The sequence below is a fragment of the Protobothrops mucrosquamatus genome, unplaced genomic scaffold, assembly GCF_001527695.2.
Source record: "Protobothrops mucrosquamatus isolate PMUCROS unplaced genomic scaffold, P.Mucros_1.0 scaffold683, whole genome shotgun sequence".
NCBI classification, from domain to species: Eukaryota; Metazoa; Chordata; class Lepidosauria; order Squamata; family Viperidae; genus Protobothrops; species Protobothrops mucrosquamatus.
In genome coordinates this window covers 346577-369449 of record NW_015386970.1, presented here as the reverse complement: position 1 = coordinate 369449, position 22873 = coordinate 346577, and the positions used below count along the sequence as shown (strand labels likewise).

Below are 22873 nucleotides of genomic sequence, written 5' to 3'. Positions count from 1 at the left end.
TGTTTTGTTTTGTTGGTTTAAAAAATAAAAATATATAGAAAGAAAAAAAAATGATAGACTTAAATCTTAAGAAATAAGCACAGCTGCTCATACATTTTGGAGCGATACAAATCCTGCCTTCCATGTAAAATATTTTTAAAGCATTGTTAATGATGTTGGAGACTTCCCAAATTTGGGCTGGATTAGAAAACCTCTAAAGATTCTTTCCAACCCTGTGATTCAGAGATGTCAACAGGTGGTAAACTACAGCTTTCATCAGCCCAAATCCAATTTGGCTACTGGCTATGTTGGCTAGGTTTAGAATTTCTACCCAAATACATTTGGATGACATCAAATTGAGAAAGTCTATGCTGTTTATTTTTTAATGCAATCAAACCACAAAATCACCCTCTGGGCAGAAGTTAGACTTACAACTGCTTGAATGTAGCTGGGCATTTTTCTTGACTAAGGGAGCAGTGCTATCTTAAAAAGTTACTTTTTGATCACTTCACAGCCAGGTTCAACTTCATTGTTTAAATGTCAAGTAATGCATTGCTTGGGGCACAACATCCTAAATGGGTTGACTTAAAAAGGGAAGTCCTTATACTTAAGGAACTCATTTTCAAACTATAGCAGGCCTACTTAAATCCAGAGTTCTTAATTCTGTTCCGCTGCAGGTGGGCACTTCCCAGTATAGGAAAGACATGTTTGGTTTATATGGAGCTGAAAAATTGGAACAAACCCAAAGACAGAGATCAGGTGTATGAACTGGGCTTGTTGAATCCATATCACAACAGATGCTTTTTCAAACTCCAGCCAGAAATATGCTCTTATTTCATATTTTCTTCTTGTGCCATATCCATTATCGGACATTGGCGATCATGTTGGCGATCCTGTTTTTATCAGCAGCCGCACGGAAAAGTGCTGCTGAGTTTTGTCCAAACCAGTCCCTTAGATTTTGAAGCCACAATGTTCTTCTTCTGCCTGGACCTCGTTTGCCTTCAATCTTTCCCTGGAGGATTAAATGGAGTATGCCGTATTTTTCTGGGTGTCACATCACATGTCTGAAATATTCTAACTTTCGTTTTTTAATTGTTTTGATGAGTTTCCTTGGCTTTCCCATGCGGCTTATCACCTCCTCATTTCTGATCTTGTCAATCCAGTTTATACGTAACAGCTGCCTGTAAATCCACATTTCAAATGCTTCTAGTCTCTTCAGGTGGCCTTCTGTCAGAGACCAACTCTCTACTCCATAATGCAGGATAGAAAAAATATAGCATCTGACAAGCTTGATTTTCAGTCTTAGGCTTATGTCGTGACTGCAGAAGATCTTTTTCATTTTGAAGAATGCTGTTCGAGCTTTCTCTATCCTTGTCTTTACTTCAGTGGTCATGTCCCAGCTTTCGTGTAAATTAGAACCGAGGTGCGTGATATTCTTTACTGCTTTTTATAGAATTATAAGGGTTGGAAATGACATTATAGATGATCTAACCTCCTACGCACTAAAAAAATCCACTATAACAGCGTTCCCAAGGAATGGCCACCTAGCCTTTATTTAAACTCCTTCAACGAAGAAGAGTCTATTACCTACTGATAAAGTTAATTCCATTGTTTTTAATTAGGATTTTCCTCCTTGATATCCAATTAAAATATATTTTTCCTGTAATATAACTTCTATCTCCTAGAACAAGTCTAAACAAGTCTCCCTCATTTTATATGAGATGGCCATTCAAATACCTGAAGATCGCATTGTGTCTCTTTTCACAGTCCCCTCCTCTCCAGATAAACATACCCAATAGCTCCAACCGTTTTTCATAAATTCACCTCTCCAAGCTTCTGACCATCTGGTTGCTTCTCTCTGGGCATTTTTCTCAATGTCTTTCTCCAAACATGGTGCCAGGTGTGATCTGACCGATGAAAAATAGGGAGGAAAACGATCTGTCTTGATCTTGACCTTATGTTTCTGTCAATGCAGCACCAGACTACATTTTCTGCATTTGAATCACACGGTTAGCTCACTTTCAATTCATAAGCCACCAAAATATTCAAATCTTTTTTTACAAGTAGGGTCTCCACCCCCCCCACCCCGCTATTCCCAATTCTATGCTCATTGCATCAATTTTTCCTACCCAATATAGGAATTTTTTTTCATTCGTTGTTAACATTCATCTTCATTTCTGCTTATTATTGCAACTTGCAACCAAGGTAGATGGGCAGTTAAGAAATACGATAGATAGATAGATAGATAGATAGATAGATAGATAGATAGATAGATAGATAGATAGATAGATAGATAGATAGATAGATAGATAGATAGATGATAGATAGATAGATAGATAGATAGATAGATAGATAGATAGATAGATAGATAGATAGATAAATGTTATCAAGAGCCCTTTGAGTTTTGAAGCTATCCTTTAATATGTCACTTATCTCCTTTATACTATCTCATCTACAGATTTAGTATTTTATAATCCTTCCTTCAACTCATGGATCAATATTTTGAAAGGCACGGGGTTGGGATTAGGTTGTATTCACGTATCTTGCCTAACTATATCTATTCGACAACAATAATGGTGTGTTTCACACATGGTATTTAACTTGGTTGACATTTAAAATTTCTTTTTCTTTTTTTTAATATTTTATTAATTTTCTATTATTACAATTCATTACTGACCTTAGACTCCTAGTGGATGATACCTACTATGAGCAGCAGTGTGCAGCAGCAGACAAAAAAGCTAATACAATCTGGGTTTGTATAAACAGAGGCATAGAATTAAGATCACGTGAAGTATTAGTACCGCTTTATAAAACCCTAGTAAGACCACACCTAGAATACTGCAGCCAATTTTGGTCACCATATCACAAAAAAAGATATTGAGAGTTTGGAAAAAATTCAGAGAACAGCAACTAAGATGTTCCAAGGGCTGGAGACTAAAATATAAGAAGAACGGCTGCAGGACTTGGGTTTGGCTAGTCTAAAGAAAAGAAGAAATAGGGGAGACATGATAGCAGTGTTCCAGTATTTGAGGGGCTGCCACAAAGAAGAGGGGGTCACATTATTCTGCAAAGCACCAGAGGGCAGGACAAGAAACAATGGTTGGAAACTGATCAAAGAGAGAAGCAACCTGGAATTAAGGAGAAAGTTCCTAACAGTGAGGATAATCAACCAGTGGAACAGCTTGCCTCCAGAAATCATGGGTGCTCCATCACTGGAGATTTTAAAGAAGAGACTAGACAGTCACTTGTCTGAAATGGTATAGGTTCTCCTGCTTGAGCAGGGGGCTGGACTAGATCTCCAAGGTCTCTTCCAGCTCTATTCTATTCTATTCTATTCTATTCTATTCTATTCTATTCTAGTCTAGTCTAGTCTAGTCTAGTCTAGTCTAGTCTAGTCTAGTGCTTAATGAACAATGTGTTGTCTGGGTTGATTTGTTTTGCTTAGTAATACAAGTTACGTTCTTACTCTCTATCCCATTTTCCCAGCGATCGATAAAATAAGTTCCATGTTTGAAAATATTCTGTGTCTTTTTCTTTGATTTTCAATCTAAGTCTATCCATTTCAGCACAGTCCACTATTTTCTTGATTATCTCTTCCTCCAATGGCGTTTTTTCATTTTTCCAGTGCTGAGCAAATACAATCCCCACTGCTGTTAATACATGTCATGTTAAGTATACACTTTATCATTTTTTCTGGAATTACACTTAATAAAAACAGTTCAGGTTTTTTTTATTTGTTTAACATTTCTTACTATTTGGCTTAAGATGTAGGCTTAAGATGCTGCACACTCCATTCTGCTTAATTAGTATATGGTTCAGTGGTTTGAGCATGCCATATGAATGCAGCCATAAGATGGAGGTTTTTTTCAAGCTTTGAGATCAATCCCAACATATATACTTTTTTGAATTTTGTACAAAAAATGGAAGTTATCATTATAAAGAAATCTACAGATTTATTGGGCATAGGAAAAAAGATGTCTTGGAATCTGATAGATGATTAGGGGACTGGAGGCTAAAACATATAAAGAACGGTTGCTGGAATTGGATGTGTCTAGCTTAATGAAGAGAAGGACGACGGGGACATGATAGCAGTCTTCCAATATCTCAGGGGCTGCCCCAAAGAAGAGGGAGTCAAGCTATTCTCCAAAGTGCCTGAAGGCAGGACAAGAAGCAACGGATGGAAACTAATCAAGGAGAGAAGCAACCTAGAACTAAGGAGAACCTTCCTGACAGTGAGAACAATTAACCAGTGGAACAACCTGCCTACAGAAGCGGTGAATGCTCCAACACTGGAAGTCTTTAAGAAGAGACTGGACAACCATTTATCCGAAATGGTATAGGGTTTCCTGCCTGAGCAGGGGGTTGGACTAGATGATCACCAAGGTCCCTTCCAACTTTTTATTATTATTATTATTATTATTATTATTATTGTTGTTGTTGTTGTTGTTACCTACTACTATTATTAGTTCCATGAGGATACACCATTCTTAGTGTTTGCCAGACTTGGAGGCAAGACTGCTCCATTCTTTCTGAAAATGGTATGTTTTCAAGCTATACAGTATATGAGAAATTGCTAAATATTGTTTCCCTTGATGGATGCTCAGTTACCACTCAGTTAGCTATGATTTCCTTAGATATTCAGAGTAGTCAACAGTTAATGAACATTTTGGCTATTAATTGGATTTCTTACACTCTGGATTTCTTAGGCTGTGGATAACACATCATGCAACTCATTCCTGGGACGACTTTCTGTCCTTCAAGACACAAATGTTCTATGTTCTTCATCCTTTCTCTGCCATCAAAATTAAAAAAAAACACCTTCCATCGATGGAACAACCATGTTCATTGTTGTTTGACCCAAAAATGTCTTCTGTTACTTCACGAAGGCTGAAGAACTCATGGGAACATCTTGTGCTATCAAGCCGAGACCCATTTGGCCAATAACAGTTGTGTAGTGTGAAACCTCTGAAAAATAGAATGTCAGTTTTGACAGTCTCGGGATGGAAGCAGACAGGAGGATTAAACGAAATAGTTGTCGTTGCAGATTTCTTTTTTTAGTGCCAGATTGGAACAATATTATGCAGGAATATGAATACTAAAAGGGTGCAAAGCTGACTGGGGGGATGGCCAACTTATTCAGAAACATAAGGGGGCTTCCAAGCTTATCTTTCAGGATCAATAAGCCTTACGAGATAATATTTTAATCACACTGAGATTAACAATGTTAATAGCAAGATAATACATAGCAAGGATTATGCTGTTTTGCAGCAGTAATTCGCTTTTATCTTGGGCTAATATAATTCTGTGAGAGACTGATTCCAGTAAATCTCAATGATTGGATTCTTTTCAGCCTGACATGTAAATTTTGGCATTATATAATGTACTTTTCTATACGATTCCTGCATATATAAAAGAGGGTTATCAGTGAAAGGGCTGTTAGATGACTGCCTAAAAGGTATATAATTGGTTTTTGCTGCACAGGTAAGTTGCGTGGATCTCGTTAGAAATTAAAGAATCAAAGTTTCATGGAGAAAGGTTTTTCCATGGACTGCAGTGCGTGGTTTTGTGTGCTGCCTGCATCCCATGGATGGGGCTTTGCTTGTTTGTGCGAACCGTTTGCTGGCATGCTGGTCCACGGACCTGGGGTTGGGTACCCCTGCTCTACAGTGCATTTAGCTTTTGAATGATCTTGACCTGGACATAAAGCTTTCTCAAGTTATAAGACCACTTTTCTTGCAAGCTACTGATAGCTAGGCCAAGATAACTGTAAAGCTAAGCGGACTATGTAGTCCAGAGACCTTTGGAAGACCTTTGGAAGTTACAATGGCACTGGAAAAAAGTAAATTATGCCCCTCACACATCCCCGTGGTTGTTGTTAGTTGTGAAGTCGTGTCTGATCCATTGCGACCCCATGGACAACGTTCGTCCAGGCTTTCCTGTCCTCTACCATCTTCTGGGGTCCATTTAAGCTCACGCCTACTACATGAACAAAATTCAGGTAGTTGGCAACAATGATGGGGATTTCTGATAAGCAAAGTAAAAAAACACAAAATCTTTTACTTCATTCATGGCATCCTTCTGAATCCTAATTAGTTCTCTTTGCTTGTATCAGATTTCAGAACCCAATGGCTGATGCAGATGAATTTTTATTTTAAAAATGTGTATGATAAATCTTGATATCTGAAATACATCTTTATTAGGGGAAATTTGTTATGTTCCTCACATCTCTTTGCTCTTTTCAAATGGCATCAGCCTGGGGATTTGAAAGGTTGATGAAGTCAATCAGAGAGTCGAAATGCTGGCTCCCTTCCCAGTTATGGGGTCCTTGGTGCTCTCTGAGTTTGGCTGTTTTCTTGCAGATGTTTAATTGCCCAGCAAGATAACCAAGCTCAGAGAACACCAAGGACCCCACAATTCAACCATGAGATATAAATATTATCTTCTATTGGTATCATTTCCCAATGGACAGGTAGCAATTCATCTAGAGCCTGACATCTAGTGCACTGGAGAAGAGCTCCAGAGGCCCTGGCCAGAGTGGGGAGGGAATGTAGCACTGCGGTCTGACACATATCTCTTGCCTAGACCTGAGGAACCTATCCTGGGCTCAGGATACCAGTTAGTTTTTGATTCCAGAGTTTCATGCAGCCTTGGGCTGGTGCTCACTATTTTGGCAGACTATAGACTAAACAAAAGTGATAGAGATAGGTAGGTAGGTAGGTAGGTAGGTAGGTAGGTAGGTAGGTAGGTAGACAGACAGACAGACAGACAGACAGACAGACAGACAGACAGATAGATAGATATAGATGATGATAGATAATTATAAATAGATATAGAGATAGATAGATAGATAGATAGATAGATAGATAGATAGATAGATAGATAGATAGATAGATAGATAGATAGATAATGATAGATAGATATAGATATAAATAGAGATAGATAGATAGATAGGTAGGTAGGTAGGTAGGTAGATAGTTATAAATAGATAGAGATAGAGATAGCTAGATAGATAATTATAGATATAGATAGATAGATATAGATTATGATGATAGCTAGATAGATCTAGATCAGTGGTTCTCAACCTTTTTAATGCCGCGACTCCAACCGGTCATAAGTCGAGGACTAAACCGGTCGTAAGTCGAGGACTAAACCGGTCGTAAGTCAAGGACTACCCAACCGGTCGTAAGTCGAGGACTTTCCCTGCCCTGGAGCGCCGCGCATGCGTGGTTCCGCCCCCTGCGCCGGCTGAGGCGTAGCTGGCAAGCGGCAGAGATAGAGCAGGCCGACCACCAGCTGGCCCAGCCCAAGGGAGGTAAGGCACCCGCCGGAAAAGGGGAAAAAAATGGCGGACAAAAAAAATGGCGGACAAAAAAAATGGCAGACAGCTTTGCTTGGCGACCCCCGTGAAATGGTCGATCGACCCCAAATGGGGTCCCGACCCACAGGTTGAGAACCACTGATATAGATAGATAATTATAAATAGATATAGAGATAAGTAGATAATTATAGATATATATATATATATATATATAGATAGATAGATAGATAGATAGATAGATAGATAGATAGATAGATAGATAGATATAGTTATAAATAGATATAGATAATTATAAATAAATATAGAGATAGATAGATAGATAGATAGATAGATAGATAGATAGATAGATAGATAGATAGATAGATAGATAATTATAGAGATAGAGATAGATAGTTATAAATATAGATAGATAGATAGATAATGATAGATAAATAGATAGACAGAGAGAGATTAGATAGGTAGGTGGGTAGGTAGGTAGGTAGGTATGTAGATAGATAGATAGATAGATAGATAGATAGATAGATAGATAGATAGATAGATAGATAGATAGATAGATAGATAGATAGATAGATAGTGTAATGTATTGAGTAAAGTCTGTGAATTAACATGCTGAGAACTGTGAAGAAATGGTTAGCTGGCCAAGTGGCCAGCAGACCAGACTTTCTGTCTGCAGACTACTTGTTATGCATTTAAGTGGGAGAATACTGTGCTCCTATTGGCTGCCGCCTTTAGGCTGAGTGTATAAGTATGGGTGGAGCATGTGCTTGTTAGTTTTCTGTTTTGACTTTGCAATAAAGAGAGTTGTGTTGCATCGAACTGAACACATAATAGATAGATAGATAGATAGATAGATAGATAGATAGATAGATAGATAGATAGATAGATAGATAGATAGATAGATAGATAGATAGATAGATAGATAAGTGGTGTGATGGCCTAGTGGTAAAGATGCTTGCCTCCCACTTGAAAGGTTGAGAGTTCAATCATAAGTAGCAGCAGATAGGGCAACAAAGAAAAAATATCTGCTGCAAACTCCAGGGGTGTCAGGAAGGGCATCTGGCCAGTAAACATTCAGCTCCATCCAGTCACCCCGACTCTACCCTGAATTAAGGGATTACAGGGTCATTAAAAGGAAGGATAGTTAGATAGAGAGATAGAGAAATAGAGATGATAAATGATAGAGAGAAAGAGAGAGAGACCCATCTCTGCTAATTGTCATTCCATACAACTCTGTTCCCATCTATACTGACATCTCTTTTTTAGCCTTGGCTTGCCTGCATTTCTATGTTGATGACTGTTTTCACTATTTCTAGTACCTGTTCATAGCCTTCCAGAAAAAAAACGATTATGATCTTGCTTCAGCCACTTCAAAAAACCTCTGCTGATTCCTCCATTCACATAGGGCTGCCTATCACTCAATACCTAATGCCTCAATTTTATCCTGTTTTTTTTTTTCTTACAGTTGTTAGAAAGCAACAGATTCTAAATGGATTCAAAATAGAAATCAAAAGGAAAAAAAAGAAAGAAACACTCAGCGTTCACTGTGCATTTTAATCTCTCTCTCCATTCGTGTCAGCCATGAGATAAAGTCATAAATCTATCATGAAACCACCTCTCTTGCATAAAGGAAGACTTTGAGCTATTATTTCATAAAATTTCAACATTTGCTGTTTGAATGGATGTGACTGGAGCAATTACAGCTCTTGTCATTAGGTACCCAAAGGGAGAGACATTATTTCTTAAGAATTTTTTTTTTTTAGTAACTTTAGCCATATGATTTTCAAATGGCAATTCCATACTGGGCTTCAAAGGTTCAACGAATGGAGATATAGATAATCCTCACGACCACTTACGACCACAATTGAGCCCAAAATTTCTGTCGTTAAGCGAGACAGTTGTTATGTAAATCACTGCAGTTGTTAAGTTAGTAACACGGTTGTTAAGTGAATCTGGCTTCCCCATTGACTTTGCTGGTTAGAAAGTTGCAAAAGTTGATCGCATGATCCCGGGACACTGCAACTGTCATATTTATGTCATATTTATGACAGTTGCAGTGTCCCGGGATCATGCGATCAACTTTTGCAACTTTCTAACCAGCAACGTCAGTTGCCAGGCGTCTGAATTTTATCACGTGATCATGGGGCTGCAATGGCCATAAGTGTGAAAAGCGGTCATAAATCACTTTTTTCAGTGTCCTGGTAACTTTGAACAGCCACTAAACTAATTGTTGTAAGTCGAGGACCACCTGTAATATGGCATCTTCTTGACTGGCAAATTACAACATTCCAGATGTTTTCTTCATCACATGAATGAGATGATGGAACTACACCAATTAGACTGGGGCTCTCCAAACTGGGCAATTTTAAGACTTGTGGACTTCAACTCCCAGAATTCTCAGCCAGCCATGCCAGACCTGAACTAGACCTTCAAAACAGGTGTTTTTTTCCAAACACAATGTCAGTAAGAAGATGACTGGGAAACTATGTGAATCAATATGACTTTTCTGGGATGATTGTTCCCCAACGTAAGCAGAACATTTATTTGAAACTTTCAGTGCAACATTCCTGGTTATCCTTTTTTTTTGGGGGGGGGGTGTCTTGTTGATTTAGTCAGTGGTAACTGCCTAGATTAGTTCCTGCAATTTGCTTCCAAGATTTTGTAGAAGAGGTTCGTTCTTGCCTTCATTTTTCCTGGTTTTTAAAAGCTCTAATTGCTCCAGTGTTTGTGATATTTTCATGCCATTAACTTCAGTGAACTATCATAAAGTATTGTATTCAAAATGGACAGCGATTAATATTTATATGTGTATTTGTATATATGTGTATATGCAGTGCTTTTTTTCTAAAAAAAAAAAAGGTGCCGGAACTCACACGTTATACAACCTGCCTTGCCTACCCTACAAGGTTCCATCCCAAAAAGGTGCCGTTCTATGAGAAAAAAAGCCCTGCGTATATGTGTATATGTATATGTATGTGTGTTTGTGTGTTTGTGTTATGGGGTAGGTGTATATATGTATGTATGTAGTATGTGTATATGTGTGTTATGTAGGTGTATGGGTAGATATAATAATAATAATAATAATAATAATAATAATAATAATAATAATAATAATAATAATAATAATAATAATAATAATAATAGTAAAATTGGAAGGTACCTTGGAGGTCATCTAGTCCAACCCCCTGCTCAGGCAGGAAACCCTATACCATTTCGGACAAATGGCTGTCCAGTCTCTTCTTAAAAACTTCCAGTGTTGGAGCATTCACCGCTTCTGGAGGCAGGTTGTTCCACTGGTTAATTGTTCTAACTGTCAGGAAGTTTCTCCTTAGTTCTAGGTTGCTTCTCTCCTTGATTAGTTTCTATCCGTTGCTTCTTGTCCTGCCTTCAGGTGCCTTGGAGAATAGCTTGACTCCCTCTTCTTTGGGGCAGCCCCTGAGATATTGGAACACTGCTATCATGTCACCCCTTGTCCTTTTCTTCGTTAAACTAGACATACATACATACGTACTTTCTTTTGAGAGCAGGCCACAGAATTTCATGTTTAATGTGGGCCAGTGTGCTCATAGTAAAAAATGACAACAAATGTTATCTTTATCTTATCTTAATGTAAATTGGTATGTATGTGTTTTTAGGCAAAACTGAACAGAGGCTATGCGTAAAAAAGCAACACATTGTTACAGGAAAGTTTTGTCTAATCGGGACCTAGTATTCCAAAGAGCACAGGACAGTAGAAGCTGAAATGAAGTTTACTTGATACAACATAAGCATGATGAATATAAATTAAAAAAAATGAAATGCTATAATCCCAATAGTACATCGCCCAGCAGTAAAAAAAATAAAATAATAATTTTCTTAAAAATACATCTGGTTGCAAACAATTTTAAGTAGCAAGACCCACTTCTGAGTAAGCAACTACAGTGTTGTTACTAATGGAACTTCGGGGAACCTTTATTATTTTTTGCATTATGTTTAATGGACTCAACAAATAGTACTGGCTGCCTTGCCACTATTAAATAAAATGTAAAATTTTGAAAACTGGCGAGGCACTCTGAATAGCAAAAACATTCACTTAAATTAAAATCATCCTTCATATTGAAACAGCAGAGTTTCTTATAGTTGAGCCATTATCTATCGAATGTTATGAAACTCATAAAATAATTGCGGGAAGCTAAAAGCTAACAGTGAGATGGAAAGATAAAGACGCAGTAATATGTGCAGTATTTTCTGACTTCAGGTTCATTTTAAAAGTTGCTTCATTTTATCTCCATATTTCCACAAAAATAAAGAACTGTCAATGGCCAAAGGTACTTTAACTGAGAACCATGCTCGGGATATTAGTATTTTTAAAAACAGAATAACAGAGTTGGAAGGGACCTTAGAGCTCTTCTAGTCCAACCCCTTGCTCAAGAGAAGAGCTTATACCAGGGGCAGGCAACCTTGGCTCTTTTATGACTCGTGAACTTCAACTCCCAGAATTCCTGAGCCAGCATGGCTCAGCTTGGAAACCTCTCCCTTTCCCCTCAGCATGGCTGGCTCAGGAATTCTGGGAGTTGAAGTCCACGAGTCATAAAAGAGCCAAGGTTGCCTACCCCTGGCTTATACAATTGCAGATAAAATCCTGTCCAATCTCTTCTTAAAAGCCTCCACTGATGGAGCATCCACAACTTCTGGAGGCAAACCAATCCCCTGATTAATTGTTCTTACAGTCAGGGAAGTTCTAGGTTGAATGGATCGCTCCTTGATAAGTTTCCATCCATCTTGTCTTGTCTTGCCTTCTGGTGTTTTGGAGAATAGGTTAACCCCATGGCTGGCCGGGGAATTCTGGGAGTTGAAGTCCACAGATCTTAAAGTTAGCAAGGCTGGACACCCCTGCTTTAGCCTGAAGTTTCGAAAAGACTAAGAAAATACAGGATAGCTGTCTTTGAGTATCTGAAGAACCATTTTCCAGAGCTATTCGGGAAGGCAAGATAAGAAACAATCAGTTTAAAATTACAAAGAGGCAATCTCAATGATTTTCGCTGCACATTTGAAAGAATTTCCTAATAGGAAAAGCCATTCTTCAGTTGAACAGATGGCTTTGCAAGACAGAAAATTCTTCTTCATTGGAGACCTTAGGATAGATGGCCATACTGTAGTGAATTCCTGAGCAGGAAACTAGATTAGATAAAGGTAGTCCTCGACTTTCAACAGTTCATTTAGTGACTGTTTGAAGTCACAACGGCACTGAAAATAGTGATTTATGACCATTTTTCACACTTACGGCCGTTGCAGCATCTCCGTGGTCATGTGATTTATACTCGGATGCTTGACAACTGACTCACATTTATGACAGTTGCAGTGTCCTGGGGTCCTGTGATCCCCTTTTGCGACCTTCTGACAGGTAAAGTCAATGGAGAAGCCGGATTCGTTTAACAACCATGTTATTAATTTAACAACTGCAGTGATTCATTTAACACTTAATGTGGAAAGAAAAGTCGTAAAAAGGGGCAAAACTCACTTAACAAATTTCTCACTGAACAACATAAATTTGGGGCTCAATTGTGGTCGTAAGTTGTGAGTCACTTAGCAAAAATTCAGAGTTCCAACCGTCATATCTGGGGAGTAGTTATGGCCTGGATTTTACGTTCCAATACTCCCTCCCCCCAGTCTTCAGCCGGTCAGCAGCTCAGCCATATCTAGGTCCAGTTGCAACATCCTGTGGTCATCTGACTTCCTGTTACCACAGGTTTGCCCTAATCCAGCATTTACTCAGCATTGTTCAGCAAAATCAGCCCATAGTGAACTTTGAGTTTGCCAAATAGCATTAGCACTTAGCACTTAGATTTTTATATACCGCTTCATAGTGCTTTACAGCCCTCTCTAAGGGGTTTAGAGAGTCAACGTCTTGCCCCCCAACAATCTGGGTTGTCACTAACCTCGGAAGGATGAAAGGCTGAGTCAACTTTGAGCCGGTGAGAATCGAACTGACGGCAGTTGGCAGAATTAGCCTGCAGTACTGCATTCTAACCACTGCGCCACCATGCCTCTGTGTTTGCTTAATAACCAGACTGCTTGACCACAGCTGCTGTGCTCACTTAAGGACCATCACAAAAAAGGTTGCAAAATAGATCAGTCTTGTGACTGCTTGATGACCATCATAAGTTATGACTGTGATGGGCAAACTCCATTATAGTCATAACTCAAGGAGTTACCTGTACTACTGTATCCAAGATTCTTTCCCTTACAATCCACGGTTTCTCTTTCGTAGATTACTGCAACCCAATAATCTAGATTAGGTTTCCAAGCCCTCATCACCATGCATTCCGATGACACCTTTACCTAACTCAGGGATAGGCAACCTTGGCTCTTTTATGACTCGTGGACTTCAACTCCCAGAATTCCTGAGCCAGACATGCTGAGGAGAAATGGAGAGGTTTCCATGCTGAACCATGCTGGCTCAGGAATTCTGGGAGTTGAAGTCCACAAGTCATAAAAGAGCCGAGGTTGCCTACCCCGACCTAACTGAACACCGAAGAACAGCCATTGTCCCAAAGATAGAGCTGCTCCCATTTTTTTAGCCTTTTGTCTTTCCCCATCTCCTAGTAGTTCAATTGAAGGTGTTTTTTTTTTAAAAAAATCACCACTTTAGTTTAAGAGATTATCAATATTCCAGGACTGAACTTGCAACATCTCAGCAGTTTCTGGAGGAGCCAAGGCAGTGGGCGATGACAGCTAATACACCACAACCAGCATTTATACTGTTTTGTATGAGACAAATGCCTTGACTTGTATTCAATCCATGCCCTTTGATCCTGTCAGCCGAGGAGATGTTTGAAAAGCATGAATCACGCTTTCTCGTTTCAGGTGCCTTTTGTATTCCACTGTATGTACCCTATGTCCTCACGGGAAGATGGGCCTTCGGGAAAAGCTTTTGCAAACTCTGGCTGGTGATGGATTATCTATTGTGTACCACTTCAGTCTTCAATATCGTTCTGATTAGTTATGACCGATTCCTCTCTGTGACCAGAGCGGTGAGTTCTCTTCTAGCCATTCAAAAAGTTGACAAATGATTTTGAACTGATGCTGCGTTCCTCCTCCTCCTCCTCCTCCTCCTCCTCATCATCATCATCATCATCATCATCATCATTATCCTGCCCTTTCTCTGGCTCTCTGGCTTCTCCTCGTTTTCTCCCTCCTCTTTCTCTTCCTCCCTTTCCTTCTCCTTCTTCTTTTCCTTCTCTTGTTCCTCCTCCTCCTTCCCTCCTCCTCCTCTTCCTCTTCCTTCTCCTTTTCATTACCCTACCGTTTCTCTTACTTCTTCTCCCTCTCCTTTTTCCTCTTCCTCCTTCCCCTCTCCTCCCCCTTTTCCTTTTCCTGCCCTTCCTCCTCGTTCTCCTCCTTTTTCTCCTCCTCCTCCTTCTTCTTCTCCTCCTGTTCCTCTTCCTCCTCCTCCTTCCTCCTGTTCCTCTTCCTGTTCCTCTTCCTCCTGTTCCTCTTCCATCTTGTTCCAAAATCACATATTACTTGTGTCTCTGAAACCCAGTATGAAATATTGACACATTTAATTTTTTTTTCCGTTAAAAAAACCAGATCTAAAAATTAGATGGGGACTTTTACTACGTTCCCTTTCTCTCGGGAGCAGGCTGCAGGAAAAGAACAGATCAATCAAATCTCTTGCAAATAGAGATTGCAATTATGGTTTTGTTGTTGTCTATCCCCGAACTAGGAAGATTTGTATATGAGTGCCTTTGAACTATGGTGCTGGAGAAGACTCCTGCGAGTCCCCTGGACTGCAAGGCGATCAAACCGGTCAGTCCTAGAGGAGATCAACCCCGACTGCTCTTTAGAAGGCCAGATCCTGAAGTTGAAACTCAAGGACTTTGGCCACCTAATGAGAAGGAAGGATTCACTGGAGAAGACCCTAATGCTGGGAAAGATTGAGGGCAATAGAAGAAGGGGACGACAGAGAAGGAGGTGGCTGAATGGAGTCACTGAAGCAGTAGGCGTGAGCTTAAATGGACTCCAGAAGATGGTAGAGGACAGGAAGGCCTGGAGGAACATTGTCCATGGGGTCGCGATGGGTCGGACATGACTTCGCAACTAACAACAACCATCAAATAATTCTAGCTGTTTTGGGGGCAGCTGACCAAGGGAAAGAGCTGTAGCCACAGAGGGAGGGGGAGGAGGGAAGGAGAGTCAGAGAGGAGATCTGCAAGAGATGAAAGAGGAAGAGATTGATATAGTTCCAAGCCACACTGAGGTAAATGTCTTGAAGCCGAAGCTCAAATACTTACCTACCAGTAATGAGAAGAAAGGACTCATTGGAAAAGACCCCAATGTTGGGAAAGACAGAAGGCAAAAGGAGAAGGGGACGGCAGAAGATGAGATGGCTAGAGAATGTCATCCACACTGTGAACATGAATTTGGGCAAATTCCAGGAGACAGTGGAGGGCAGGGAGGCCTGCTGTGCTAACAAGAAAAGAGAGAGAGAAATGATAGATGATAGATAGATAGATAGATAGATAGATAGATAGATAGATAGATAGATAGATAGATAGATAGATAGATAGATAGATAGATAGATAGATAGACAGACAGACAGACAGACAGATAGATATGATAGAGAGAAATGATAGATAGATAGATAGATAGATAGATAGATAGATAGATAGATAGATAGATAGATGATAGATAGATGATAGATAGATAGATAGATAGATAGATAGATAGATAGATAGATAGATAGATAGATAGATAGATAGATGATATTTAGATAGACAGAGACAGACAGATAAATGATAGATAGATGGACAGACAGACAGAGACAGACACACAGATAGAGATGATAGAGAGAGAGATGAGAGAGAAAAATGATAGATAGATAGATAGATAGTTAGATAGATAGATAGATAGATAGATAGATAGATAGATAGATAGATAGATAGATAGATAGATAGATAGATAGAGATATGATAGAGAGAGAAATTATAGATAGATAGATGATAGATTTTAGATAGGCAAACAAAGTCATTACTAAAAGCCAACATGGGTTTGTCAAAAACAGATCATGCCAGACAAACCTTATTACATTCTTTGACCACGTGACAAAATTAGTGGATCAGAGGAATGCTGTGGATATAATTTACTTGGACTTCAGTAAGGCATTTGATAAAGTAGATCACAACCTACTACTCAATAAGATAGAAAAATATGGGTTAGACAGCATCATCACCAGATGGATTTGTAGCTGGCTGACCGGCCGTACTCAGCGTGTGGTCCTCAATGGAACCGCATCTACATGGAGGGAAGTTTATAGTGGGGTGCCCCAGGGCTCTGTTCTGGGCCCAGTGCTCTTCAACATCTTCATCAACGATCTGGATGAGGGGATAGATGGGGAACTCATCAAATTTGCAGATGACACCAAGCTGGCAGGAATAGCCAACACTCCAGAAGACAGGCTTAGGATACAGGAGGACCTGGACAGACTTGAACACTGGTTCTACATTTAGGCAAGAAAAACCAAATGTACAGGTATAGTATAGGGGGTACCTTGCTCAATAGTAGTAACTGTGAGAGAAACAAAGATGATTAGGGGACTGGAGGTTAAAACATATAAGGAACGGTTGCTGGAACTGGGTATGTCTAGTTTAACGAAGAGAAGGACGAGGGAGGACATGATAGCAGTGTTCCAATATCTCAGGGGCTGCCACTAAGAAGAGGGAGTCAAGCTATTCTCCAAAGCGCCTGAAGGCAGGACAAGAAGCAACGGATGGAAACTAATCAAGGGGAGAAGCAATCTAGAACTAAGGAGAAACTTCCTGACAGTTAGAACTTGCTGCCATCTGCTTTCTCTACCACACCTCCAACATTTTCTGATGCAGAAAACAATTTCATACAAGACAGTTCTTCTGGGAACATCCAATTGGAAAGACTTATTTTAGAGGAATACACATCTAAAAGATGTTGCATTCAGGAAAATAATCACTTGCAGAATATGCAAGCATATTACTGGCCTTTTGATTGTAACAATAAATGTGATTTGATTTGAATATGCATACATTCAAGTAAATAGACTAAGTCTTTATATATTTGGAGAAAAGTGGACTAATTTTCATATTGATGTGGAACTACTGCAGTGATAGGACATAACTTATTTAATATTAGATACAGGGAGTCCTTGGGACCAGAAACTCCATTGCTAAGGGATGCTGTTGTTAACTGGGTCACATCTGACTTTATGTAAAAAAGATGTTGAGACTCTAGAAAGAGTACAGAGAAGAGCAACAAAGATGATCAGGGGACTGGAGGCTAAAACATATAAGGAACGGTTGCTGGAATTGGGTATGTCTAGTTTAACGAAGAGAAGGTCTAGGGGTGACATGATAGCTGTGTTCCAATATCTCAGGGGCTGCCACAAAGAAGAGGGAGTCAAGCTATTCTCCAAAGCGCCTGAAGGCAGGACAAGAAGCAACGGATGGAAACTAATCAAGGAGAAAATCAGTCTAGAACTAAGGAGAAACTTCCTGACAGTTAGAACAATTAACCAGTGGAACAACCTGCCTCCAGAAGCGGTGAATGCTCCAACACTGGAAGTTTTTAAGAAGAGACTGGACAGCCATTTGTCTGAAATGGTATAGGATTTCCTGCCTGAGCAGGAGATTGGACTAGATGACCTCCAAGGTCCCTTCCAATTTTATTACTACTACTACTACTACTACTACTACTACTACTACTACTACTACTACTACTACTATTATTATTATTATTATTATTATTATTATTATTATTATTATTATTATTATTATTATTTATTATGTGACTGAGGGGATGCTGCAACAACCATAAGGGCATGGACCCCTATAAATCACTTTTTTCAGTGCTGCCATAACTTCAAAAAGTTGCTAAATGATTGAGGATTACCTGTCCATAGGAAATTGAAAGCAAAGCAGACCCATAAGGGGATCCTTACTTGATAGGTGACCCTTCTACTTGCAGCTTTAAATGATTCGTCGTCACTAATGGTACCACTGAGAAACAGTTTGGTCGAGTGGTTAAGGCATCAGGCTAGAAACCGGGAGACTGTGAGTTCTAGTCCTGACACCAAACCAATTGGATGACCTTGGGCCAGTCACTCTCTCTTAGCCCTAGGAAGAAGGCCATAACAAACCAGGACAAGAACACACCAGGGCCTGTCCAAGTGGTCACTAGGAGTCAATACTGATTCAAAGGCAAAAATAAATAATAATAATAATAATAATAATAATAATAATAATAATAATAATAATAATAATAAAAAAATAATAAAAACGAATTGTACCAGTATTACGACTAGTTTCAGGCATTAGCTGAATTAAGTAAGGCAGATCCATCAAGGAACCCCATTCCTACACAGTCAGATTTCCCAAGGGTATTCAAAGGAAATCTCAATTACACATTTCCCTGGCAATAAAAATAATGCGTTTTAAAATTGCAATGGAGTTTTTTTTTAAAAAAATTCAGTGGAGGCAATCTAAAACGGCCTGGCTAAGGTATGAAAAAATAATAATAAAGGCACCGAGATTATACTGGGGGGGGGGGGGGAAATAGTTCCAGCTATGGTAGAGTTTGACATTGAAGGAATTAAAATAGCAATCTATTTTGAATGCGTTACTACGCACCTCTTCTAAATGCAGTCATTTCGTCAGCAGATAGATAGAAATATGTTATTTTTTAAAATATGCAGTTTTAAACTAGAACCGGCTCTGCCTAACTTGCAGTTTGTTTTTTATTTATTATAATTGTGTCCTGTTGTTTTTCTGACAGCTGCAGTTTCCTTCGGAGTTCAGAGCTATCGGAAGTCCAGCTGGCAGCGGACTTACTGCTCTATAAGGGGAGCCATCAGCCCTTGGCATCCTATTTGCTTTACGCACCTTGTCATTTATCTAAGCATTAGACAGTAGATCACTTGTGAAAACAGAGAACATAGAATAACAAAGTTGGAAGGGACCTTGGAGGTCTTCCAGTCCAACCCTCTGCTCAAGCAGGAGACCCTGGCCTAAACCATTTCAGACAAATATCTGCCCAGACTCTCCTTGAAAATCTCCACTGATGGAGCACCCACAACTTCTGGAGGCAAGCCGATCCACTGATTAATTGTTGTATCAGGAATTTTCTCCTTAGTTCTAGGTTGCTTCTCTCCTTGATTAGTTTCTTGTCTTGCCCTTTGGTGCATTGGAGAATAAGTTGACCCCCCTCTTCTCTGTGACAGCCCCTCAAGTCCTGGAAAATTGCTATCAGATCACCCTTAATGATATAGGGTCTCCTGCTTGAGCAGGGGGGTGGACTATTCTGTAATCCTTTTTGTTAGATGAGACATGCCTAGTTCCCTCAATCGTTCATCCTCTGGTTTAGCCTCCGGACCCTTTTTCTCAAATCTGCCGGGAAGGTGATAGATGTTGGCCTATATAGCAAACCCAGTGAATAGTCTTCTGATACCTTAAAAATTAATGTGTTTATTTTCTTGGACTACAGCCTAGTACCTCATCAGTTTTCTCCTATTATCCTGGTGATACATATAGACCTTTTCTCTGAGGTTAGTCACACCTGGTATTTTATAAAGTGTATTGGGTAAGGTTATGCCACAATGTAGTCATTACTGTATTCTTTAAGTCAAACAAAGCTCCATAGGTAGGTTGGGCAATTAATTTTCCCAAGGGGTCACATGCGAAACTGGGACCATTATAGAGGGTCAAATCAATCAGGCCATGGCCACTGTTCCCCCCGCCCCCGCAGCTGGTTAAGGCTGTTAGAGAATAACACTTCACACCAACAACAACATACATCAAAAGACTCGGATGAAAGAATGCTGGAGATTCAAAGAACACCCCCCCTCTCTCTAGAGAGAGAGGACAGCTAGCTATTGAAAGAAAACAGTTCAGGGAGTCCTTGACTTGCAACCACAACTGAACCCAACATTTCTGTCGCTAAGCAAGATAGTTAAGCATGTTTTTACCCCATTTTACGATTTTTCTTGCCACGGTTGTTAAGTGAGGGACTGCAGTTATTAAGTTAGTAACACTTGTTGTTAAGTGAATCTGGCTGCCCCATTGACTTTGCTTGTCAGAAGGTCGCAAAAGGGGATCATGTGACCCCGGGGTCACCGCAACCGTCACGAATACGAGTCAGTTGCCAAGTATCCAAAGTTTGATCACGTGACCATGGGGATGCTGGAACGGTCGTTAAGTGTGAAAAACAGTCATAAGTCACTTTTTTCACTTAGAACGGTCACTAACAAATAGATGTAAGTTGAGGACTATCTGTGTTTAGTTGTCATGGAAAAAAATTATCATGACTAACTATACAGGAGTCTTCCAATCTATACATACCAACGCACATGGACACACACACTTTGATACCCAAGGTTTTTTCAAGCAGAGAATGACACATGTGTGTACCACTCAAGTAAGTAAGACTAATGAAAATATCAGGTGCAGATAATATGAGCCAGCAGTGTGCTGCAGTTGCCCAAAAAACCAACACAGTCCTAGGCTGCATTAACAGAGGGAGAGAGTCAAGATCACGAGAAGTGTTAATACTACTTTATAACGCCCTGGCAAGATCACACTTGAAATACTGCATCCAGTTTTGATCACCACAATATAAAAAAGATTTGAGATTCTAGAAAGAGTACAGAGAAGAACAACAAAGATGATTAAGGGACTGGAGGCTAAAACATACGAAGAACAGTTGCAGGAATTGGGTATGTCTAGTTTAATGAAGAGAAGGACGAGGGGGGACATGACAGCAGTGTTCTAATTTCTCAGGGGTGGCCACAAAGAAGAGGGAGTCAAGCTATTCTCCAAAGCACCTGAAGGCAGGACAAGAAGCAATGGATGGAAACTAATCAAGGAGAGAAGCAAGTTAGAACTAAGGAGAAATTTCCTGACAGTTAGAACAATTAACCAGTGGAACAACCTGCCTCCAGAAGCTGTGAATGCTCCAACACTGGAGGTTTTTAAGAAGAGATTGGACAACCCTTTGGCTGAAATTGTATAGGGTTTCCTGCCTGAGCAGGGGGTTGGACTAGATACTAGAAGACCTCCAAGGTCCCTTCCAATTCTCTGTTATTCTGTTAATGCTAAGCAGCAAGAAAACATTGGACTGGATAATCCATTGTTTTCCTTTGAACTGGATATCCACGCAGGGAGAGGATATTCTCTAGTAAATTTGACTCCTCGTTTTCCTTTTCCAGGTCTCCTACCGAGCTCAGCAAGGCGACACCAAGCGAGCCGTATTCAAGATGGCGATGGTCTGGCTTTTAGCTTTCTTGCTCTATGGACCTGCAATTATCAGCTGGGAATACATATCTGGGCGGAGCATCATTCCCGATGGGGAATGCTATGCAGAATTTTTTTACAACTGGTACTTCCTCATTACGGCCTCCACCATTGAATTCTTCACCCCTTTCATCAGCGTGACGTTTTTCAACTTGAGCATCTACCTGAACATACAGAAACGGACCAAGTTCCGCCTGGAGGTCCTTCACGACAGCCAGAATTTCGTGGAGGAGACCGGAATGAACACGGGGCCCAAACTTTCCATGAAATGCTGTAGGTGGGAAGAAAAAGATCCAGGAAGCCTGACGCTTCCGAAATGGGACATCCCAGAAAAAGACGCTGGAGGAAGTATTAACGCAAAGTATTCACAGGACTCCAACGCGGGACGAAAATCTTCTAGCAAAAGGAATGATAAAGACTGGGCAGCCAACCTTTCTTTGGAGAAACAGAGTGTGACCCAACGATTCAGACTCACTAGGGACAAGAAAGTAGCAAAATCACTAGCTGTCATTGTGGGGATTTTTGGCCTTTGTTGGGCACCATACACACTTCTCATGATCATCCGGGCTGCTTGCCATGGTCACTGTATCCCTGTGTATTGGTATGAAGCTTCCTTCTGGCTGCTATGGGTTAATTCGGCCATCAACCCCGTCCTTTATCCACTCTGTCACTACAGCTTCAGGAGAGCTTTTGTTAAACTCTTGTGCCCAAAGAAACTGAAGATCCAGCCCCATAATTCTCTCCAGAAATGCTGGAAGTAACCTAACTAGGTAGAAGTAACTGCATCAAGATTTCTTTTAAGGCAGGGGTTCCCAACCGGGGCTGCTCGCACCTCCCGGGGGTACAAAAACTTGGGTTTTCAAAATTATAGTGCATATGCATAATTCGTTGCCGTTATTTTGAACTTTTGTAAGGGGTGCGAGAATATATCAGAAGCGTTCTAGGGGTGCGGGGTATAGAAAAGGTTGGGAACCACTGTTTTAAGGGGTGTGACAGTAAGAGTTACAAAGGATGAAGAAGAGACCAAGTTGTCTAGGTCTTGGGTTTGTAACCTTTGATGTGTAGACTGGATGTGGTCCTCAAGTTCTCTTTTCGTATCTGTGGAACCCTCAAATTGCACTGCTGAAAGTTGGCAAAAAATATCTGTGGGATTAAAAAAAAGAAAAAGTGTGCCATAACTCTGGTAGACTTAACATTGCCTTCAGAACTTGGGTCAAACTTTCTACCTTTTCCAGGGTCATTTTTTCTGCTTTAGTTCTGTATAGCCAAAAATAGGTTGCAG

General features: G+C 40.1%; 1 protein-coding gene across 1 annotated transcript in view; it reads left to right on the top strand.

Annotated features, from left to right (window-relative positions):
- The window catches only part of HRH3 (histamine receptor H3), a 24498-nt gene extending 2146 nt beyond the window's left edge, over nucleotides 1-22352 (top strand). The window contains exons 2-3 of the mRNA XM_015818143.1: nucleotides 14141-14307; nucleotides 21507-22352. Of these exons, the coding sequence (XP_015673629.1) occupies nucleotides 14141-14307; nucleotides 21507-22352 (1013 nt within the window). The remainder of the gene's footprint in view (nucleotides 1-14140; nucleotides 14308-21506) is intronic.
- Nucleotides 22353-22873: the final 521 nt, after the last annotated feature.